The 22,867-nt window shown below is 40.2% G+C and overlaps 1 protein-coding gene across 1 annotated transcript in view; it reads left to right on the top strand.

Annotated features, from left to right (window-relative positions):
• Window positions 1-22,867, top strand: part of LOC133639845 (zinc finger protein 638-like) — a 52,913-nt gene that overhangs the window by 11,116 nt on the left and 18,930 nt on the right. Inside the window, exons 3-14 of the mRNA XM_062033496.1 lie at window positions 2,632-2,693; window positions 2,892-2,921; window positions 5,559-5,647; window positions 5,887-6,077; window positions 7,467-7,667; window positions 7,974-8,072; window positions 9,702-9,739; window positions 9,838-9,884; window positions 12,943-12,974; window positions 14,608-14,727; window positions 21,310-21,441; window positions 22,702-22,743. Of these exons, the coding sequence (XP_061889480.1) occupies window positions 2,632-2,693; window positions 2,892-2,921; window positions 5,559-5,647; window positions 5,887-6,077; window positions 7,467-7,667; window positions 7,974-8,072; window positions 9,702-9,739; window positions 9,838-9,884; window positions 12,943-12,974; window positions 14,608-14,727; window positions 21,310-21,441; window positions 22,702-22,743 (1,083 nt within the window). The remainder of the gene's footprint in view (window positions 1-2,631; window positions 2,694-2,891; window positions 2,922-5,558; window positions 5,648-5,886; window positions 6,078-7,466; window positions 7,668-7,973; window positions 8,073-9,701; window positions 9,740-9,837; window positions 9,885-12,942; window positions 12,975-14,607; window positions 14,728-21,309; window positions 21,442-22,701; window positions 22,744-22,867) is intronic.

Genomic DNA, 22,867 nt, shown 5'->3' with positions numbered 1-22,867 from the left:
ACTTCCTTATACAGACACAAATTGTCCTAAATGTTTGCTGTAGAGTCAGAATTTTAACAAAAAATCTAGAAAAATAATTTGATATTTAATAAATAACAATAAGTTATACGTTGTTTTATATTTAAATGAGTGAACATTTTTGATCTTGTGAATCTGCGCAGGAATAAAACCCTACTCTGGCCCTTTTTGTACAGCACATCCATGTTCATGGACCTCCACTACAATCCCAAAAACACTAAACAGGCTTTTCTCTGTACTCTGGCCCCCTGCATTCCAGTTGTCTCAGAGTCCTCATAGCATTTAATGTGTGAGCCAATTTTGAGGAGCGGCACCAGAAAATATGTTTTCAACAAGGCTGGCACTTTATCTATCGACTGTAGAATCCAATATAAATGCTTCTGCAAGTTTATCTGCTCATATTTTTAACAGTAAAGGAGACACACCATCTGGTCCAGTATCCTTTCTCAGGTGCAGCCCCATGCCAGTTCTCTTTTTATGTCGTGCAACGTAAGGGACATGCCATGCTGGGTACAGGATGCAGAGGGAGCAGCACCATGGGTGAAGTTCGTCATAAGGAGAACACGCAAATAATAGGTGTTGGCGAGCGGACATTTTTGGTGAACAATCGTAGACCCAAGAAAGCTGACCTTAATGTAAATGACAATCTCTCAAAAACAGTTGCATAGTCCATAGAAAAAATAATTGCAGAGAAGGGGGAATTAAACAGAAAAACAGAGATTTTTTTACTTCAGAGGTTCTTAACCTTTTTGTCATCGGGGCCCATTGTTTCCACTACAGAGGGGCTCGGGCCCTTGAAGTATTAACATTGAATTAGTAAGCATACTCTTGTTTTGAATCGTATTCAATAATTATATCTAACCTACTTACAGTTTACAACCCTGTCAAATGATCTGAAATCATGCATTAATCGCAAAGATTATTTAACATAAAAATGTTTAGGTCAGGCTGATTAGAAAAGTAAGCACTAACAGAATATACTGTATATGAAGGGACTCAAATCACTGACAAAAAATAAATTCACATACAAACATGTGCTAAAATAAACTAAATAATGGATATGTTTCTTAACTAAGCGGTCAATAAAATTAAAGAGCAAATGAAAATAACCCTAACCATAATATATATTTTAATTATTGCGCGTAAGAAACTTCTCTATGACTTTAGGTACGGACTTTATCTGTTGGTTTGATATTATCATTACTGCCATAAGTGGTAGAATAGTGTATTAAAACTAAGTACTTCTGCGGCCCATAAGGACCACAGCTGAGAAACGGGTATTTTTGGTGGCCATCTCGGGGGCGCTCGTGGCCCAACAATGGGCCCTGGCCTTATGTTTAAGAAAAAATGATTTGGTTGATATCTTTCTCTCTTTCTGATAGAATAATACATAAACCTACCAAAAAATCTGGACTGTTGTTGTCTTTGTAATGGTTGCAAATGGGTACAAAATTGGCAGAAAGTTATTTACCCCACTGCAGTCAGACGCAAAGGACTGGTACAAAAGATGGGTTTGAAACATAAGCCTCCATTTTCAGCCCAAATCATATTTATATGCCAGAGTAAATAAAGTACTATCCATCTATCTATCTAAAAGAATATAATCCCTGAAGTCGATACATACCAGACCTTAGCCTTGAAGCTGTAGACGGCGCTCCTTTGCACTTCTGGCCAAGGTCTGAAGCCCCAGGATTGACCAATAATTGTAAATAAAATTGAATATCTCATAGTTTGATGTCCTCCGTGGCAGAGAAGATATGTAATGATGTGAGACAATCTGTGTGCTTCCCACAACACTGCAGCTCTGTTTAGCTTTTGGCCTTAACGTGAGTTATCAGTGTAGTCACTTACAAGAAAAGACAATAGTGAATGTTAGTAGGGATGTGTTGTGTTGTCATGCAAGAAAATGTCTTTTTTTTTTCCAGCAGACTCTTAATTTTTTTTCTTCTAATGTTTATTACATGGTTGGCTTTAAGATGTATGGCTATAGAAAAATAGCTAAAATGATAACACCAAACCATAGAACAATCCCAAACATGTAGAATCTAGTACGGTTGCACTCAAAATGATTTCACAGTCCTTTATATTCATTAGCAAATCTTAAAAAATGTTCAATAAATCAACAAAACAAAGGAACATATAAATAGCTAATCGTACTTAATATTACAAACGGCCGCTATTTTCTTGTCTATGTATTGAAAGTACTCTTTACAATGGGGGTGTTGTGTCATTTTAGTGCATCTGTATAGTGTGTGAATGTGAGTGTGAATGTTTTCTGTGTTGGCTCTGCGATGAGGTGGTGACTTGTCTAGGGTGTACCCTGCCTTCCACCCAAGCGCAGCTGGGATAGGCTCCAGCACCCCCTGCAACCCCGAAAGGGACAAGCGGTAGAACATGAATGTATGGATGGATGGATGCGCATAGATGTGCAAGGATATTTGTTCACCTCACCAATGTCATGAAGAATACAAGACTGCTACTTCATACACAACCCATAAACAGGTTGAATGTGATTCTGATCAATGCCAAATACAGAAGCTACTGTATTTGAAGAGATGATTTTGTGCCAGCGTCTTCTATGATTGTTGACCTATGCTGTTTTGTTTTCTGTAGGACTGGTTTGACCACGTTAATACTGTTAACCACACAGCCGCCTGCAGGGACCTGCGCAACAAGTAGGATGTTTGGTTTTTCAAAAGCCATAACTGTACTTTAATTTTGCAATACTATGATTTAGGATTTTATTGCAGAAAGTACACCATTTGATTTAAATACGAATTAGGTATTTGTATTTAAATGGAACCATGATGACACTTGACCATAAGTTATTTGATGTCTTGTTGTTAAATGTCAATTTTTTTTTATTGTTTTAGGTATCCTGAATGGAAACTAGATCGGAAAAGGTTAGTTGGAGTCTTCCCCACAATAAAAGCATTGATTGTGTGCCTCCACACGTTAAAATACCAATTTGTTGTGATTTCAAGAATTGATCCGAGACACCATTTCACAGAAAAATTCAAACATTATCAACCTAAAATGTGAGGCGCGTAGAACCCGACACTGTAACCATTGAGGACTCTTAAAGGAACAGATTTAACAGGAAAGTTCTTGAATCAAATGTACTCTTAATTATACTGTGTCCAGGTCAGGCTTGTTTGTGGGTGCATGAAAGTCCATTCAAGGGCAACCAGGTGCCAACATCTGAACTTTTTTTTTTCATGCCATCCTTAGTAATGTATTGTCTGCTACCGAGTTGTTTTATTTTACAAAAAATGTAAACTATAAAGATTTTTGATGTTGTGTACTAAAAATCTTGCAAATTAAATGTTTAGATTTTTACGTGACAAAATCAAAATAATTATTAGATTTTTTGGGGGGTTTTTTGCTTGTTTTTTTTGTATTTATATACCGGTACCTTTTATAGCTCAATGCTGCTTTACCATACGCTCTGGGGGAAAAACAACTAGGGAAGTTTAGAACGCCAATCAATATCGGCAGATTTTCAGGAAAGAGTACAAGAATGTCATTGACGAGTTATGCTTTTCAATGGTGATCATAAATGCATATCTGGCTGACACTGCATTACAAATGTCATGTTTGTTATTAATTGTTGTTTAGAAAAAAACGCTGGCTTCCATTGTAGAGTCATGTGTCTGCTAGCCCAATGCTTACTAATGCTATATGCAGTGCTTTGGCACTACCTGAGCCTCCAGGTTTTCTTTATTTTAGAGTCCAATCATCAAAAATAATGGTGTCACACTCACATTAAAAACATTAAACAGGCTCTAGATTGTACGGTGTATAAACTAGAAATTCATGGTGTAAAAATGTATTTGCCAACATTTTAGTGACATTGTGCAAGCAGTAAGCCACGTCCTCTCTCTCTTCCACATAACACACGCTCAGCCCAATGATCGATTTGTGTGCAAGTTTTGTGATTTTTACTTAACTATATGTTAAAAAGCGATTTTTATCACACAAAATACATTTATGATACAGTTTAATGGACAAATATTGATTTTATGGTTCGTGAGGCTCTGCTTCACTTGCCTGCCCCGCCCCGCACGTCCCTGGTGTGGTGACACCCCAGTTAATAATAAAGTTGATTTGCATTACAGCAAATAAACTGAATTTCTTAGTATCTTAAGTGTCACTATAAAGAAACATTATCAAGTATTAGGATGCTGCTAAGCATGTTACACACCAAGAGCAAGCAGGAGCAGGCCAGCTTGCTACACCTAAGCAAGCTGGCAGCTAAGCTATCTTGAAACAACACAAAAATTGTGCATAGTAAAGTTTTAACAAGTGCAGATGGATCCGTGTTACAGCATAAAGTACCGTAAGCAGCTACTAACAGGAAATTAAGAAGTAGATTAAAAAGAGTTAGATAGAGAGAGGATACTAGAACAACTGTTAACTGTTGATGTGTCAGCATTGTCGCAGCCAGAAGTGCACGACACATAAATTGGTGATGTCCACACCAAGTATAATATCATAATATGATCAATAATATAGTTTTTTTTTTCAAAATATATTTTTTTGTTTTTGTTCAAGTTTACAAATTCAGGGAATTTCTTGGACACAAGAGGACTTTTAGGGCAAAAAGGATTTCAGTGTATAATACCTAGTAGTTTTTTAATTTGTTTAGTTATTGTGTACTATTGACTTTATTTTGCTCTAACAAGTGTATGTACCGTAATAAGATAATATGAAACTAGTATACATTTTGTGCTGATATTGTTAAATTGTCAATAGCACTCATAACTAAATTGAAAAATGTAAGGTTCGTACATGTGATCGGTATTTGTATCAGCCGATCTCACTCATGGATGATCGGAATCAGTAGCATAAATCTCTGATTACAACATCCCTAAAAATAACGGTCCCGAGTCAATAGATTTAATGGCGTACTCACATTAGGGCATTTGCACAGTGAGGGACTTGAGTGTGATTTCGCCACACTCTCCGAGCCACCGCTGGCCTGAGCTCCCTCTGCCTATTCGTTCTCCGACCCATTTACTTACTCCGGTTTACCGCTCCATATTTTCATGAATAAATGTCTGCACATAGCCTGCACATTCATAATACTCTGCTGAGGATACGGATTCCTGCCTTACTATAGTGCAATTATTTTCTGTCTTTGTATTTAATTTCTAATTGTGAATTGTGTTGGTGATCAATAATTGTACCAAATGTCTTGCACTTTAAGGCACACTAGACAATTGGTCAAGTGCTGAGCACACCCCAAGATTCCCACTTTGCTTATACATTTTTAAACATATCTGCTGGTACTTGCATAAATGCAGCTGACAAAATGTGGTGTTTTTTTAAAGCAGATTTTTAACAAATCCGATCCTCATCGCAATTTATTTGCTCTGGCTGGTTGGTGATTTGTTGTGCCAGTTCCCAATTCTAAAACCTATTCCTTTAAAAATGTGCTTTCAGATAACTGTTGTGATGTATGGGGAAAATGAAGACTATTGCAAATTTAGTGTTGCCTTTTTTTAAATAATATTTTATCAATCTCTTCTTGTTTCAAGCCCTACCCACAGCGCGAGCGGATTGGAGCCTCCTTCCCACAAACCTGGCTGGTCTTATTCTCATAACGACCGTTACCATTACTTTGCAGGTAGACCACTACTCACAAGAGACACAAAAAGTGTGTGCGTGTGGGTGCATTCTACATCTATTTAATTCACAATGATTTTAATGTGCAGGATATTAAATCTTTGGAGTGAATGACCAATCAGTACTTGCAACAGTTTAGCACCTATTCAGTATATTAGTTTCATAGTTTTAATTTGATCATTTTGAAGTAAATGAATACATATTTGGATAAGCTAAGTTCCTTTTTTCACGCTGTTATAGGAAGTGGATCAAGTCAAAGTGGTTTGAAGCGCCCTTACAATGATCTAAACAAACAATCTGACACCAGCTTGAAGTTTTCTAACTCCAAGGCTGATCATGGACGATCTCACTTCTCCGCTAATACAGACAAGAAGGCAACAAGGCCTGGAAACAAAACCACTAAAACTGCACCTACCAAGGCTGATGAGCATGTGAGTATTTTTCATGTTTTTAGTTTTTATACACCTGCTATTTTCTAACAAGGTGGTATGGTATAGGTATACGAACCAAACCTTTTCCATAAATGTCCTACAAAACACTGTTATAAAAACAATCCTACATATTTTATATTTAACTTAAGTTGACCAATGTTTTTTTTTTAAAATGTTTTTGCTATTCAGAAGCAGATTTTCTAATATATTTAAAAAAAAAGTTTGACCTGAACTGAATATGATTCTGATCTGTCAGCCAAATATATCAGAAAACAGATTTATTGGCCAGATATGTTTAAAACACAACGTATTTGACTTCGTAGACAGCGCTCTCACCTTTCAATGCAAGAAACCAAAAAAAGACAACTACGAGAGAGCACAGTACCGTGGTGGCCATCTGATTCAAATAATCCATGGACAGTCTAGCACCTCGGTGTCAATTCATTCACTGGCCAGATGACTATCTATGGCCCCCGGGATGATATTTGATTAATATCAGCAGCAGGCTACAGCCGCTTGCTGCTGTTTTGCACGCACCAATACTCCATTCCCCACAATGCAACGGTAGCCCGCAAGCTCACTGCAGCGCCGCAAGTGGGCCTCGGCTTCATTATTCATCAGCATTCAGGGCAGATGTCAACTTTCAACAACCCCCCTCCCCAATAATGGCTAAACGGAAGGTGGACGGTCAGAACGGGGGGTTTCAAGCCAGGTGGGAGGCAGACTACATGTTCACGGAGGTAAAAGGCAAACCTGTGTGGAGAAAGTGTGGCTGTGATGAAAGAACATAATCTAAGAAGGCACTATGAAATGTCTAAGAAACACAGACAAGAATATGGACACGGAACAAAGGCTACAGGAGGTGGAAGAATTAAAACAAGGTCTTAAGTCCCGGCAGGCTCTGTTCACAAAAGCCACATCACAAAGCTATGGTGTCGTTTTGATAACTGACACCATGTTTAATAATAAATGTAATATTTGAATGATGATAAATGAATGTGTTGTGGCAGTATGCAGATTTCACCAATGCGGCGGTTTGTGGAAACAATCGGTTGCTTTTCTAATAAACTGCCAACGTTAGAATGTTAAACAGGAAGTGCTTAAGTTAAGTTAAAGTTAAAGTACCAATGATTGTCACACACACACTAGGTGTGGTGAAATTTTTCCTCTGCATTTCACCCATCCCCTTGTTCACCCCCTGGGAGGTGAGGGGAGCATTGAGCAGCAGCAGTGCCTGCGCCCGGGAATCATTTTTGGTGATTTAATAAAAAATGAGTTTGACACACTCTAACACATCCAAAGTAGTAAATAGTGAACTAATATAACAATGTTATATGCTGCTTTTATTTTTCTGTGTCACAACTAACCTCAGTGTTTTGTTGTTTTCAGTCCACTAAGCCTCCACCAGCCAAAAAGAAAAACACATCGACTTCAGCATTATCAGACTCCATAGAAGAACGCCTCGTTTACCTGACTGGGATTCCAAAGCAAACCACAGAGCAGGAAGTTACTAAATTAGTGGCGTCCTTTGGCAAGATCAACAATGTGATTCTCATCCCATGCTTTGAAAAAGAAAGTGATACCTTGAAGGTACTACTAAATTTAAATATGTTTTATATAAACAGCTTTTTTTTAGCAAATATATGCAGTGGACATACTAGTATGTAATTGTATTTAGTACTGTCTTTATACTGTATTTCTATTTCATGTATTTATAAAATGTATGTTTACTATATATTATTTATAATCTTGTCAGTGTTGCAGTCACATGAGTAGTAGAATTTGGTCTGTAGAAACAACTCTTTCACTATAAATTTGAAATAGTTGTTACACAAAGTATTGTGGTGTCATGTAATTTGTTTCTTCCACATGAACTGATCTATGTCCCTTTTGCAGGCATCGGTGTGCATGGAAAAAGCTGCAGATGCTCAGGCTTTGGCAAACTCTGCAAACATCAAAATTGGAGATCAGCTAATCACTGCTTCAGTGGCCAAGGTACCACCAAATTGAAAGAAAAGTACTTTTAGGGCACGTTGTGTAATTCGTAAATAAAAACAGAATACAATGATTTGCTAATCCTTTTCAACTTATATTCAATTGAATAGACTGCAAAGACAAGATATTTAAAGTTCTTAATGCGCCACACATTTTCGATGGGAGACAGGTCTGGACTACAGTACCCACACTCTTTTTACGATGAAGGCACGCAGTTGTAACACATGGCTTGGCATTGTCTTGCTGAAATAAGCGTTGCTTGAAATAACATTGCTTGAATGGCAACATATGTTGCTCCAAAACCTCTAGATAGATAGATAGTACTTTTATTCCTTCAGGAGAGTTCCCTCAGTAAGTTACCCATGCCTTGGGCACTAATGCACCACCATACCATCACAGATGCTGACTTTTGAACTTTCCGCCTATAACAATCCGGATTGTTCTTTTCCTCTTTGTTCTGTAGGACACGACATCCACAGTTTTCAAAAACAATTTGAAATGTGGACTCGTCAGACCACAAAACAGTTTTACACTTTGCATAGATGAGCTCGGGGCCCAGCGAAGCCGGCGGCGTTTCTGGGTGTTGTTGATAAATGGCTTTCGCTTTGCATATCAGTGGCCTAGTGGTTAGAGTGTCCGCCCTAAGATCGGTAGGTTGGAGTTCAAATCCCAGCCGAGTCATACCAAAGACTATAAAAATGGGACCCATTACCTCCCTGCTTGGCACTCAGCATCAAGGGTTGGAGTTGGGGGTTAAATCACAAAAATGATTCCCGGGCGCGGCGCCGCTGCTGCCCACTGCTCCCCAATGGATGGGTCAAATGCAGAGGACAAATTTCACCACATCTAGTGTGTGTGTGACAATCATTGGTACTTTAATCTTAATAGTAGAGTTTTAACTTGCATTTACAGATGTAGCGACCAACAGTAGTTACTGACAGTGGTTTTCTGAAGTGTTCCTGAGCCCATGTGGTGATATCCTTTACACACTGAAGTCGGTTTTTGATGCAGTACCGCCTGAGGGATCCAAGGTCACGAGCATTCAATGTTACGTGCAGGGATTTCTCCAGATTCTCTGAACCTTTGTGTTTGGTGAGCATTCCTCAACTTTCTCAGTGTTTTTTGCCACTTGTGCCAGCTTTTTTGAAACATGTTGCAGACATCAAATTCCAAATGAGCTAATATTTGCAAAAAATAAGTTTTCCAGTTCTAACTTAAGTCTATTCAATTGAATATAGGTTGAAAAGGATTTGCAAATCATTGTATTCTGTTTTTATTTACAATTTACACAACGTGCCAACTTCACTGGTTTTGGGGTTTGCAATAATTTGCCTATCTAAATCGTCTTACAGCTTTGAACGTAATTCATTTTGAGACTAGAGGCTTACATGTGAGGGCTCTGTGCGAGGACGGCAATAGTATTTCATAAAGTGACATCACCAATAACGGCAATGCTTTTCTTTATGTTACAGTCCATTGTGCCAACACAATTGTGTTGAATCTGTTAATTTATGTTTAAAAAAAATAAATGTTAGAAAAAGTTGTTTTTTTTAATAGCCTGGATAACAATGTTTTCACATTTGCTTTTTTTATCTGACAGTATTTGAATGATTGTTTTTCCCCTTTTAGAAATCAGAACCAGGCCAGTCTCCTGTCTGCTCCAACAGGTTTGAAACCGTATTAAAACATTTTTTAAAACCTATATTCCAAAACGGTACCAATTTCAACCGGCTTCTCTGATGTGTTTACTTTTTTCTATTTACAGCAAACCTATTTCAAGTTTGGACAAAGTTGCGGATAGAAAAGACTTAAGTAAGTGCTTTTGTTGTTGTTGTGTAATACCGTTCGTTTGTCGTGTCTTAAACAAATGCATGTGAACAACAGCCCCTCTCCCACAACCGCATTATCTGCTCAGTTTGCCACAGCTGTGCTTACTATCTTGTGTTTACAGTTTTTAGGTGGCACAGGCGACAATGGGAGCTTATATTGAGACAAACGTGTGAACGTGCTCAGCGTTGTCACTATAATGCAATTGTTTTGTTGTTTTACTTTGTGGACTATATTGGAGTCTTTACTGTGAAAGTTTGTTGCAGTACAGTCAGCTATGCTGTGTTGCGTGCATGCATGTGTCAGTGATTGTCACACCAACACTCTACTCTGACAAAATTTCACAAGGACTCCAAAATAATCTGCAAACTAAAACATGTTTAATTAATATGATCGCTCTTTCGCAGATACGTTTCACAAAGTCAAAACAAAGATGTATTATTTAATTAATGCAATTGTTCCTACACAGGTGAGATACAAAGAGCAGATGATACATTTGAACATGACCATGTAGAAACCGCAATGACATGCTGTCATGTAGATGAGATAAAACTCCCGGTACTTTGTTTCCTTTTTTTTTTTGTCCTGTTCAACTACTCAGGCAAATCATATTGTTGATGTAAATGCCCATATCTGCTGTACAGATTTACTTTACAAAAGAGGAGTATGGGATACTTCTCTTGTTGACTTATTTTTATTTGACTTTATTAAATGGATTTATTTAATGTTTGGCGCAGCCGGACCGAAGCAGAAAGGGATAGAAAGAAGAAAAAAAGGAAGACAGAGGGGGAAATTGCGGGAACAAGAAGGGGAGATAACAAAAACAACAGAACAACATCAGCAAATACAAGATGTACAACTATGATAGGAAAAATGGTAGCAAAGTAGTTGATGAAGTAGATGATAATAACACAGAAATGACAATGAACATTATTGCACTACAAATGTAACAATAAAAATACAAATTTAAATATGACTATTAATAAATAACAATAATAATAATAATCCATATATCCATCCATTTTCTACCGTTTATACCTTTCGGGGTCGCGAGGGTAGGGGGGCTGGAGCCTATAATAATAATCACCTCAATTAGCAACAATACAATTGTTTCACATGTAACAATACATATATGTAATAAAAACTTGAGTTACAAAACAAAGCAGATAAATGGAGGGGAAGAAAGAGAAGCAAACTATATTAACCTTGTAGATTGTTATAGTAAAAATAAATTAAGCTTAATCAGTGTGCCGTGTTTTACTTAGTATACGAAAATAACTATATATAGACCAGTTATAAATGGAAGGTATCAATCAATCAAAACTATCACTATACTCTATATTATACTATATCACTCTCCATACACAGGTAACACAGTGCTTTACAACCGTTTCAAAGGAGAGAAAGAAAACACACACCACCATTGACAATAACAAAACATGTCATGGCACTGAGGAGTGAGCAAAACACCACCTTGGAAGCAGTTGCACTGGAGAATACCTAAAATGAACTCAATCTACAAAATAAATAAATTATAAAGCTTTGCACCCCTAAATAAATCCGGTGCATCTCAGTCAATTAAAATAATTGTGCAAAAATGTATTGGTTGTAAAGAGTTCAGTTCAGACAATTAAAGCAGTTATAGGCTCAAAGTTTTTGCCGATATTTGTGTAATAAGAGCAGGAACTAGTAGGTTTGACATTTGTTAAAATGTTTGGATACTAAATTTGGAGTTTTCATTAGCTGTGAAGCAGAGATGTCCGATAATATCGAACTGCCGATATTATCGGCCGATAAATGCTTTAAAATGTAATATCGTAAATTATCGGTATCTGTTTCAAAATTATCGGTATCTGTTTTCAAAAAGTAAAATTTATGACTTTTTAAATCGCCGCTGTGTACACGGACGTAGGGAGAAGTAGAGAGCGCCAATTAACCTTAAAGGCGCTGCCTTTACGTGCCGGCCCAGTCACATAATATCTACGGCTTTTCACATACACAAGTGAATGCAAAGCATACTTGGTCAACAGCCATACAGGTCACACTGAGGGTGACCGTATAAACATCTTTAACACTGTTACAAATACCGTATTTTTCGGAGTATAAGTCGCACCGGCCGAAAATGCATAATAAAGAAGGAAAAAAACATATATAAGTCGCACTGGAGTATAAGTCACATTTTTTAGGGACATTTATTTGATAAAACCCAACACCAAGAATAGACATTAGAAAGGCAATTTAAAATAAATAAAGAATAGTGAACAACAGGCTGAATAAGTGTACGTTTGACACATAAATAACCAACTGAGAATGTGCCTGGTATGTTAACGTAACATATTATGGTAAGAGTCATTCAAATAACTATAACATATAGAACATGCTATACGTTTACCAAACAATCTGTCACTCCTAATCGCTAAATCCAATGAAATCTTATACGTCTCGTCTCTTACGTGAATGAGCTAAATAATATTATTTGATATTTTACGGCAATGTGTTAATAATTTCACACATAAGTCGCTCCTGAGTATAAGTCGCACCCCCGGCCAAACTATGAAAAAAACTGCGACTTATAGTCCGATAAATACGGTATGCGCCACACTGTGAACTCACACCAAACAAGAATGACAAACACATTTCGGGAGAACATCCGCACCGTAACACAACATAAACACTACAGAACAAATACCCAGAACCCCTTGCAGCACTAACTCTTCCGGGACGCTACAATATACACTCCCAATGTGTGATTCCTTATTCTCAGGACTATTTGTAATTGTTTTCAATCACTGCATGCTTCAAGTAATGTAATGTACCAGTATAATGGCAGATCAACTCTTAAAGCTGAATTTATAGGTTTTTACACAATAAGTGACCCAGAATACACAGACAACTATAAAATTTTAAACATTAGGGACTATATGACCAGTATTTTTTTTTTTTTGGTAGTCATATTGTTGACGCAAATGTTTGCACTTTTTTGATGATATGCCTTCTCATTTGCTAATGCTTTTATGTTTTTTTATGTTTTTCTCTTTTTTAGCGGTTGATGCTAACCAGAACATTTTGGCAAAGGTAAAGTTTACAATTGTGCGTGAATGTACACAAATGAATATTTTTCACCTTTTCTTAATGCATTTGACAATATCTTCATTTGCGCAAGCAACCCTTGTTTGTTTGACGATTCTCACAAAATGCCTAATAATGCATAAACGTCCAAATAACTTGGATTCTTTCTCTTGGAATCTGCGGCTATTTAGAAATGGCTCCAAGAGACTTTGTCAATACAATGAGTGCTGTCAAACTGATTATTTTATGCTCCCAAAGATACACTACTTGCTCTAGTCAATCATTATCACTAAACAAAAGTTAATAGTTGGTCTTGTCATGTAAAATATATTCTGGAACCTTCAGTGCTTCTTATAAGATTAAGAATGATCGTATGTGCAGTATATATTTAACCTTATATGTTCTAAGATTGCAACGTTTAATTTGATTATAAAAATGCTATGAATTATATTGTTGCTTTGATTAGTCTGTTTAATGAGTGCAACTAATAAAAATGTATTTATAGAATGCCCGGAACTTTAACTACACGACATTACCGCATGACCGCTGCAATAGAGTGCACATGAGAGTGGTGGTGTGTGGGTGTCGGCAAGCAGCGCTGCAAAGTTTTTTTCCCAATTTTTCTTAATGCACACATGTTAAAAGGTCAATTTCAATTTAGATAATGTGCATTTATTAGAAAATAAGAATGATGGTTATGGCAAGCAGATACATTGTTGTTTATTTTAATTTTTTGGACTAAAATACGCATTTTTGCAATCAAGTGTTTTCTTGATTAATCAATAGATTATTCAATTGCTAAAATAATTAATAGTTGCAGCCATAATATGTTCTAGTATAACCCTGATGCTGCGTAATTGAAGAAATTTTAAATAAATTAAATCACTCCATCCTGGAAAAAGTACAATTTAGATCAATCCTTAAGGGCCAAAAATGGATTCAAGATGCTCATAACACATGTATGTAAACTGCTGACCAGAACTATTGTGTTGTTGGTTGTGTGCTCCTGATATTTTAGTTCAGAAAACAGGAAAATTAAGGATCTGAGAGCCACTGTGATATTTTTCACTTGTATTCATTTAGCTTTTTATTACCCACACTGAAAACACTCCAATGTATGTCTCGATATGCTAACCTGGTAATTACTTTTCAATCATTATGGTTAGTGATATCTTGTTCAAGCATTCAATATTTCAACTTTTTGTAATTTAAATGTTGCTTCCACCTGTCTTTATTATGTATAGTTTCATTTATAGAATATTTCTGGTGGCCAATTAAAATCTAGCTGCAGGTCGCAAATGATGCACTTTGGAACCCTTACTTTAGTCAATGAAAAACAACATTGCATCACTTGGGGAGCCTTAAATGTCCTCTGTACAACCCTGTTGTGTGATCTCCTTGACACTTAGTTTTTAGGGCAAGCTATTTTTTTCCAGCTACGACAATTTTTAATTGGAAATATGGAAATAACACTCTTTGTAAAATGTTTAAAGCATGTTTTCCCAACCCATTCTCCCCACTGTTAACTGTTTAGTGAGGATAGTGGTTAAATTAACAGACTAACGTTTAGTATGTCTGTTTTGTTATTACTTTTAACAGCTGTGTAATTTACACTGATTCCACTTAATGTCATCTACAGAAGGGCTTAGTGCTTATCACAGGACTTCCTGGTTGTGACTGCTCAGAAAGTGACATCATCGAGCTCATTCAGCCATTCGGACATCCAACTGACATTATCTTGGCATCATCAGTCAGAAAGGTTAGTGTTTGAGAAATTAGACATTCTAGGACAGTAATGCAAACAGCTGATTAAATGGGTCAGCCTTGACCTTGTTGAATAGTAAACACTTAAATTCAATTGTATTTAATACAATTAATGATATCTTGAGCTTTTATTGCTTGACAGCGGACTAGGTGGCTGCATTTGAACCTGCGACACAATGCTTGAATCATTAACTGTACACATGATGCAATATATGGAAAAATCCGAAAATTATTCACAGCACTTCACTTTTTCACTTAATGTTTTTGCCTCTTTTTTTTCCCCCAAATGGAATACATTCATTTTTGTCCTCACAATTCTACAGACAGTACTCCATAATGACAATTAGGTTTTAGCAAATGTATTAAAACTAAAAAAAATCACATATACAAGTATGCACAGCCTTTGCTCGATACTTTGTTGATGCACCTTTGGTAGAAATTACAGCCTCAAGTCCTTGAGTACGATGCCACAAGTATGGCACACCTATCTTTGGACAGTTTGTCCCATTCCTCTTTGCAGCACCTCTCAGGCTCCATCAGATTGAATGGGACGTGTTAGTTTTCATCCGGGATGTCTCTGTACGTTTCTGCTTTCATTTTAGTCTAGTCAGGGAGGCGACCAAGAACCCGATGGTCACTCTGTCAGTTACACCATTCCTCTGTGGAGAGCAGAGAACCTTACTTTACTTTTCTTTTAGCGATGTAGACGACGTCCAGGAAACCCACAGTGCGTCTACTTGGCCACATTTGGACAAATGTATGCGTCTGGATAAAACATTGCCCAAAACATTCATTTGAGTTGTTTACCATGTAAGCCCAACTCAAAACTGCTCTCCACATGGAAGATGTGGAATACACATTTAAGAACACACATGATTGTGGCAGACATGTGATGACTTTTGCTACAGTATAGCCTGTCTAAATGGTACATTTCATTTTCATTGTTGTTTTAGAACAGTAGCTGACATTTTGTTCATTATTTGTAGTCTTTATATGTTGACATTGAATAGTTGAATCATTTTGAAACAAACAAAATGACTGCAAGATATTTGTTATTTCATGGTGTAATTCCCAAATTGCTATTTAGATAAAGGAAGTTAGCTAATTGAATAAACATTGCTCCAAATGCAAAAATCATAAAGAGTACAAACAGAAGTGGAGAGGGAGTGCCTCCCTTGTCCCCACACCAAGTCACCACCCTGGACTTGGCTGGGGACCTGTGGCCCCCAGACCTACAGCTTATTTTTAGTCTTTTTCATTAAGTTCAAATTACATGCCTGTAATTGACACATGGTTTCATATAATTTGACAGGGTTGTAAAACTGTATGTAGGTTGGATCTAATTATTGAATAAGATTAAAATCAAGAGTCCATCCATCCATCTTCAACCGCTTATCCGGAATCGGGTCGCGGGGACAGCAGCTCCAGCAAAGACCCCCAGACTTCCCTCTCCAGAGCAACATTTGCGACTTCCTCCTGGGGAATCCCGAAGCGTTCCCAGGCCAGAGAGGAGATGTAATCCCCCCATCTGGTCCTTGGCCTGCCGCGGGGCCTCCTCCCAGTGGGACGTGCAACGAGGACCTCCCTAGGGCAGGGGTCGGCAACCTTTACCACTCAAAGAGCCATTTCGGCAAGTTTCACACATTAAAGAAAGTAATGGGAGCCACAAAATATGTTTTTAAAATTTAAAATGAAAAACACCGCATACAAAGCTTAAACGCTTTGTGCTATGTTAACTAGGGGTCTCAGACACACGCACCGGCACGTACTTTAATGTGGAAATTTGATGTTAGTGCAGCCCGCGAGTTTTGAATGAATGTCGCTTACGTCATATTTGCCAACCCTCTCATTTTTCCCGGGAGACTCCCGAATATCAGAGCGTGATGACACTGTATTTGGCGCCCTCTAGAGTCTGCCCAATCAGTGTATCTGCTCGGCCACAAGTGGAATGCAGCTTTGGCTTGATAGCGTTACAGACAGCAAGGCTACTAAGTCAACAGCCACACATCTTACACTGACGGTACCAATACCCAGAATCCCATGCAGCCCTAACTCTTCCGCTCAACCAACGCACGGAGAGGGGGGGGTTGATGTGTGGGGGGATTTGGTGGTAGCGGGGGTGTATAATGTAGACCGGAAGAGTTAGGGCTGCATGGGATTCTGGGTAATGGTTGTGTTGTGTTTATGTTGTGTTACGGTGGGATGTTCTGCAGAAATGTGTTTTTCATTCTTTTTTGGTGTGGGTTCACAGTGTGGCGCATATTTGTAACGTAACAATGTTAAAGTTGTTTGATACGGCTACCGTCAGTGTAAGCTGTGTGGCTGATGAGTAAGTATGCTTTGCTGTCTCCTGTGTGAGCAAGTAATAACAACATGCAACATGTGGGTGGACTGGCACGCTGTATGTAAATGCTATAGAGGACAATTACTGCAGTGCAATTAGGGCATGCCCTTTATATAATAATTAGAGTGTAAATAGGATCACATTTCCCTGGGAGTAATCTATGAGAGACACTGACATCCATAAGTCTCCTGGGAAAATCGGGGGGGTCGGCATGTATGTAGCTGAGCCGCATCAGAGTGGTCAAGGAGCCGCATGCGGCTCCGGAGCCGCGGGTTGCCGACCCCTGCCCTAGGGAGACGCTCGTGAGGCATCCGCACGAGATGCCCGAACCACCTAAGCTGGCTCCTTTCCAAGCGAAGGAGCAGCGGCTCTACTCCGAGTCTCTCTCGGGTGACTGCACTTCTCACCCTATCTCTAAGGGAGATGCCAGCCACCCTTCTGAGGAAACTCATTTCGGCCGCTTGTATCCGCGATCTTATTCTTTCGGTCATGACCCACACTTCATGACCATAGGTGAGAGTAGGAATGTAGATAGCTCGGTAGACCGAGAGCTTTGCTTCTGGCTCAGCTCCCGTTTCGTCACAACAGTGCGGCAGAGAGACTGCAATACTGCCCCAGCTGCTCCGATTCTCCGGCTGATTTCCTTCTCCATCTTTCCCTCACTCGTGAACAAGACCCCGAGATACTTAAACTCCTCCACCTGGGACAGAGTCCTGTCCCCTACCCGGACTGTACAAACCATCGGTTTCCTGCTGAGAACCATGGCCTCAGATTTGGAGATGCTGATCCTCATTCCAGCCGCTGAACACTCGGCTGCGAACCGATCCAGTGAGAGCTGAAGGTCACGAACCGAAGGTGCCATCAGGACCACATCATCTGCAAACAGCAGTGACGCAACCTTTAGCCCCCCGAGACGTATACCCTCTCCGCCATGGCCACGACTCCGTCTAGAAATCCTGTCCATGAAAATCACAAACAGGATAGGTGACAGAGCGCAGCCCTGGCGGAGACCAACCCCCACTGGAAACGGATCCGACTTACATCCAAGCACCCGGACACAACTCTCGCTTTGGTTGTACAGAGATTGGATGGCCCTCAACAGGGTTCCCCTCACTCCGTACTCCCTCAGCACCTCCCACAAGATCTCCCGAGGGACGCGGTCATACGCCTTCTCCAAATCCACAAAACACATGTAGACTGGATAGGCATACTCCCAGGCCCTCTCCAGGATTCCCGCAAGCGTAAAGAGTTGGTCAGTTGTTCCACGACCAGGACGGAATCCACATTGCTCCTCTTGAATCTGAGGTTCGACTATCGGCCGGACCCTCCTTTCCAGTACCTTGGTGTAAACTTTCCCAGGGAGGCTGAGTAGTGTGATACCCCTGTAATTAGCACACACCCTCTGGTCCCCCTTTTTGAAAAGGGGAACCACCACCCCAGTCTGCCACTCCCTCGGCACTGTCCCAGACTTCCACGCAATGTTGAAAAGGCGTATCAACCAAGACAGCCCATCAACACCCAGAGCCTTCAGCATTTCTGGACGGATCTCGTCAACCCCCGGAGCTTTGCCACTGTGGAGTTGTCTAACTACCTCAGTGACTTCACTCCGAGAGATCGACGTCGATCCCCCATCATCCTCAGGCCCTGCTCCTATCAGGGAGGGTGTGTCTGATGTATTTGGGTTCAGGAGTTCCTCAAAGTGCTCTTTCCAACGCCCCACGACTTCCTCACTTGAAGTCAGCAAAGTCCCATCCTTGCCGTACACAGCTTGGATGGTTCCCTGCTTCCCCCTCCTGAGGTGCCGTATGGTCTTCCAGAACAGCTTTGGTGCCGCCCGATAGTCCTTCTCCATGGATTCCCCGAACTGCTCCCACACCCTCTGCTTAGCCTCGTCCACAGCCACGGCCGCTGCCCTTCGGGCCCGTCGGTACCTTGCAACTGCCTCCGGAGTCCCCTGGGATAACATACCCCGGTAGGACTCCTTCTTCAGTCGGACGGCTTCCCTGACCACCACTGTCCACCAGGGTGTTCGAGGGTTACCGCCCCTTGAGGCACCTAAGACCTTCTGGCCACAGCTCGCATCTGCAGCTTTAGCAATAGAGGCTTTGAACATTGCCCATTCCTGTTCAATGTCCCCAACCTCCACAGGGATGGCAGAGAAGTCCCGCCGGAGGTGGGAGTTGAAGTCCTTCCGGACAGAGGACTCCTCCAAACGTTCCCAGTTCACCCGCACTACACGCTTGGGTTTGCCAGGTCTGTCCAGAGGTTTCCCCCGCCATCTAACCCAACTCACCACCAGATGGTGATCAGTTGACAGTTCAGCCCCTCTCTTCACCCGAGTGTCCAAAACATACGGCCTCAGATCAGCTGATACGATTACAAAATCGATCATTGATCTTTGGCCTAGGGTGCTCTGGTACCAGGTACACCTATGAGCATCCTTATGCTTGAACATGGTGTTTGTTATCGCAAGTCCGTGACTAGCACAGAAGTCCAATAACAATCCACCACTCAGGTTCAGATCAGGGAGACCGTTCCTCCCAATCACGCCAGTCCAAGTATCACTGTCATTGCCCACGTGCGCGTTGAAGTCCCCCAGCAAGACTATGGAATCCCCTGCCGGCGCCCCATACAGGACCCCATGCAAGGTATCCAAGAAGGCTGAATACTCTGAACTCCTGTTTGGTGCGTATGCACAAACAACAGTCAGAGTTTCCCCCCCTCCAACCCTAAGGCGAAGGGAGGCGACCCTCTTGTCCACTGGGGTGAACTCCAACGTACAGGCACTCAGCCGGGGACTCGTGAGTATCCCCACACCCGCCTGTGCCCTCACACCCTGAGCAACTCCAGAAGTGAACAAGGTCCATCCCTTGTCCAGGAGTGTGGTTTCAGAGCCCTTGCTATGCGTAGAGGTAAGCCCCACCAGATCCAACCGGTAGCGCTCCACCTCTCGCACCAGCTCAGGCTCCTTCCCCACCAGCGTAGAGACGTTCCACGTCCCGAAAGTCAGCCTCTGCCGCCCCGAATTGGTCCGTCCGGAGCCTCCACTTTCACCGCCATCCACTTGGCAGCGCACCCGACCCCACTGGTTCCGACCGCGGGTGGTGGGCCCACGTGGCAGAGAAGATGGTGTGTCCACGTAGCTTCTTCGGGCTGTGCCCGGCCGGGCTCTGTGGCAAGCCCGGCCACCAGGCGCTCGCTGACGAGCCCTACCTCCGGGCCTAGCTCCGGAGGAGGGCCCCGGGCTTCCTCCGGGCCGGGTAACGCATCCTCTTTTAGTGTAGTTCATGGGGGGTATCGTAACCCTGATGGGGGGGGCATTCGGGTGCTACACCTTGCCCAAGGGTGACCCGGAACTATGTAAGGCAGGGGCGTTCAACTCCCTGAGGCTTAATACAAGCCCACATACCAGTCAAGTCAAATCAAGAGTAAGCCTACTAATTCAGTGTTAATATTTGAGTGGGCCCGGGCCCCTCTGTAGTGGGAAAGTTGGGCCCCGAGGTCAAAAAGGTTAAGAACCCCTGACCTAAATGTCTTAAAATGGAACTGCACTTTTTTGGAATTCATCGTTCACAATCATTATGAAAGACATGAAGACGGATATATTTTTGTTTTTAATGCATTTTAAATATTAAATAAGCGTAAATTAAAGTCTGCATTCAGTGGAGCCAATTGGAAGTCCTTTATTCCGCCCATAAAAAATCCAATAAGTAAGCATTCAAAAAGCACCAACAATACTCCATTTAAATTTCATGACTTGAATATTAACCAAGTATTAGTGATATTGTTATTATAAGCTCTAACGCAGACAAACTATTTATAACGGCGACGTGATCACTACCGTGTGTCCCCATGTTTACATCATCGAGTGGTCTTATTTCCTCGCTTCCCTTTATTTTATTGTAGATCATATAAATAATGCCTCTCACCTGGAACGTAGATGGCTGAGTACGTACTCCGACATTTTGGTACACTTTGGGCAGCCATTTGGGCCCAAAAATTGCGAGAACATCACGAAAAGACGCTTGGTCCCCCCGTCCCGTTTCTTTGCGAGGATTATGAGACATTCTTCATCTAAATGGGAATATATGAACATCTGAGCAGTTGGCATTCTTATGACAGCAGACCTTATACAGTAAAAAAACAGTGCAGTTCCTCTTAAATGAAATTTTCTATGTGTAGTACTTGCATTAAGTGTTAGGTGAAGCATACTAATGTGCCCTTTCATGCCAGGTTCTCGTGTCTCTGCCAGATGTGGCAACTGCTCAAGAGGTGGTGAAAGTTCACTCTTCAACTCCTGCAAAAATGAAGGATTGTGAACTCAAGATGGTGAATATCAAGCAGCATATTGGCATCGACACACCGGTAAGGCTTTCGTCATTCTTCTTCGAAACTATATTCTCCCTTGTCCTCTCAGTACTTTGCTAATTAAGTCAGTTTGATATAGTTTACATGATGTTGGGAGAGTTTTGAGAAAATTCTCTGTGTGTAAGAATTGGATTTTACTTCGAAAGGGAACATATTTTTATATATTTTAAAGCTTCTTACAAAAAGTATAAAGACACCCTGTAAGAGGCGGTGAAATAGGTGTAGTAATTTATTAACCTTGGCCACTACTATATAATGGATACTTCTAAAATGCATATCATAGTTGACAGCACAGCTGTGGATACAAGTCACTGTTTTAGAAATATTTTAAAATCCAAAAATTGCTTGCAGTGTAAAGTCAAAGCTTGAGAGTCAAGAGCTCAATAGGACCCACACTCAATGTATGGTTGGGGTTTAATTTCTTTTAACGGAAGTACAATAAGGAACACATTATGGTTCCACCTGCTCAATTCAGCATGCCTTAAAAGGAGCAGGAAGAAGCCGTTTATATAATCCTACCCCTTCTCCATGTCTGAGCAATTACTAATAGTCAGTTCACTTCCTGTGTTTATCATGTTCACATTTACATACAACTGACATGTTGTTAAAGAAAAAGAATATATAATAAATTAAGAGCTTATTAAATAATGAAATAAGTAAAAATGTAAACACTAACAGACATTATACAATACAATAATTAATAGAGGGTATGTAACTCTAAAAATGAGCGAATTAAGAAATGAATGACTCTTTGGTAATCAGCATTCTATTTCCACCTTGTTCCTAGCAAAAGCCATGTTTTTTTTGTTCTAAACTGTTTAAAATAATATTAAGACATTGCTTGGGTTCTTTACACAATTTGTTTACGTAATTCAGTCGTTTTAGTCCTATTACAGACATTAAAGTCACTCAAATTCAAATTAAACAAAAAAAATCTCAACTGAGAAAGATTGACGTCAGGACAGTAAAAAGAGATGCTATGCAATAAAACAAAATGTTTAAAACACAGGACATGTACCAGAACTCATTGGTCGAGATATGTAACATTTTACTATGTCCATTTACTTGACCCAGGTCCCTCGGTGCTTGAGAGAGAGACAACAGAGTGCCTTATTTGCGGCTTAATAGAAAGACAGAGTTAACTAATCGCAATATATACAGTTACCAGATCTCTGTGAAGACTAATACTTAAGCTCCATTGTAATTGTAGATTTTCTGTTTTAATGCTATGCTATTTTACCGATGTTTTATGCATAGGTGGCTCTCTACAATCTACTGATACAGTCACTGGACCCATTGGTGAGTATTTTCACCACCATTTTGCAATAGTATTTACACTTTATCCAATGTACAATACATTAACTAAACTCTATAGTGCCTGTTTGGCAAAATTAAAATGATTGTCTTTGTACAATATAGCCTG

The sequence above is a fragment of the Entelurus aequoreus genome, linkage group LG22 (genome assembly GCF_033978785.1).
Source record: "Entelurus aequoreus isolate RoL-2023_Sb linkage group LG22, RoL_Eaeq_v1.1, whole genome shotgun sequence".
NCBI classification, from domain to species: Eukaryota; Metazoa; Chordata; class Actinopteri; order Syngnathiformes; family Syngnathidae; genus Entelurus; species Entelurus aequoreus.
Note: the sequence above shows the minus strand (reverse complement) of the source record. Positions and strands in the feature narration are given on the sequence as shown.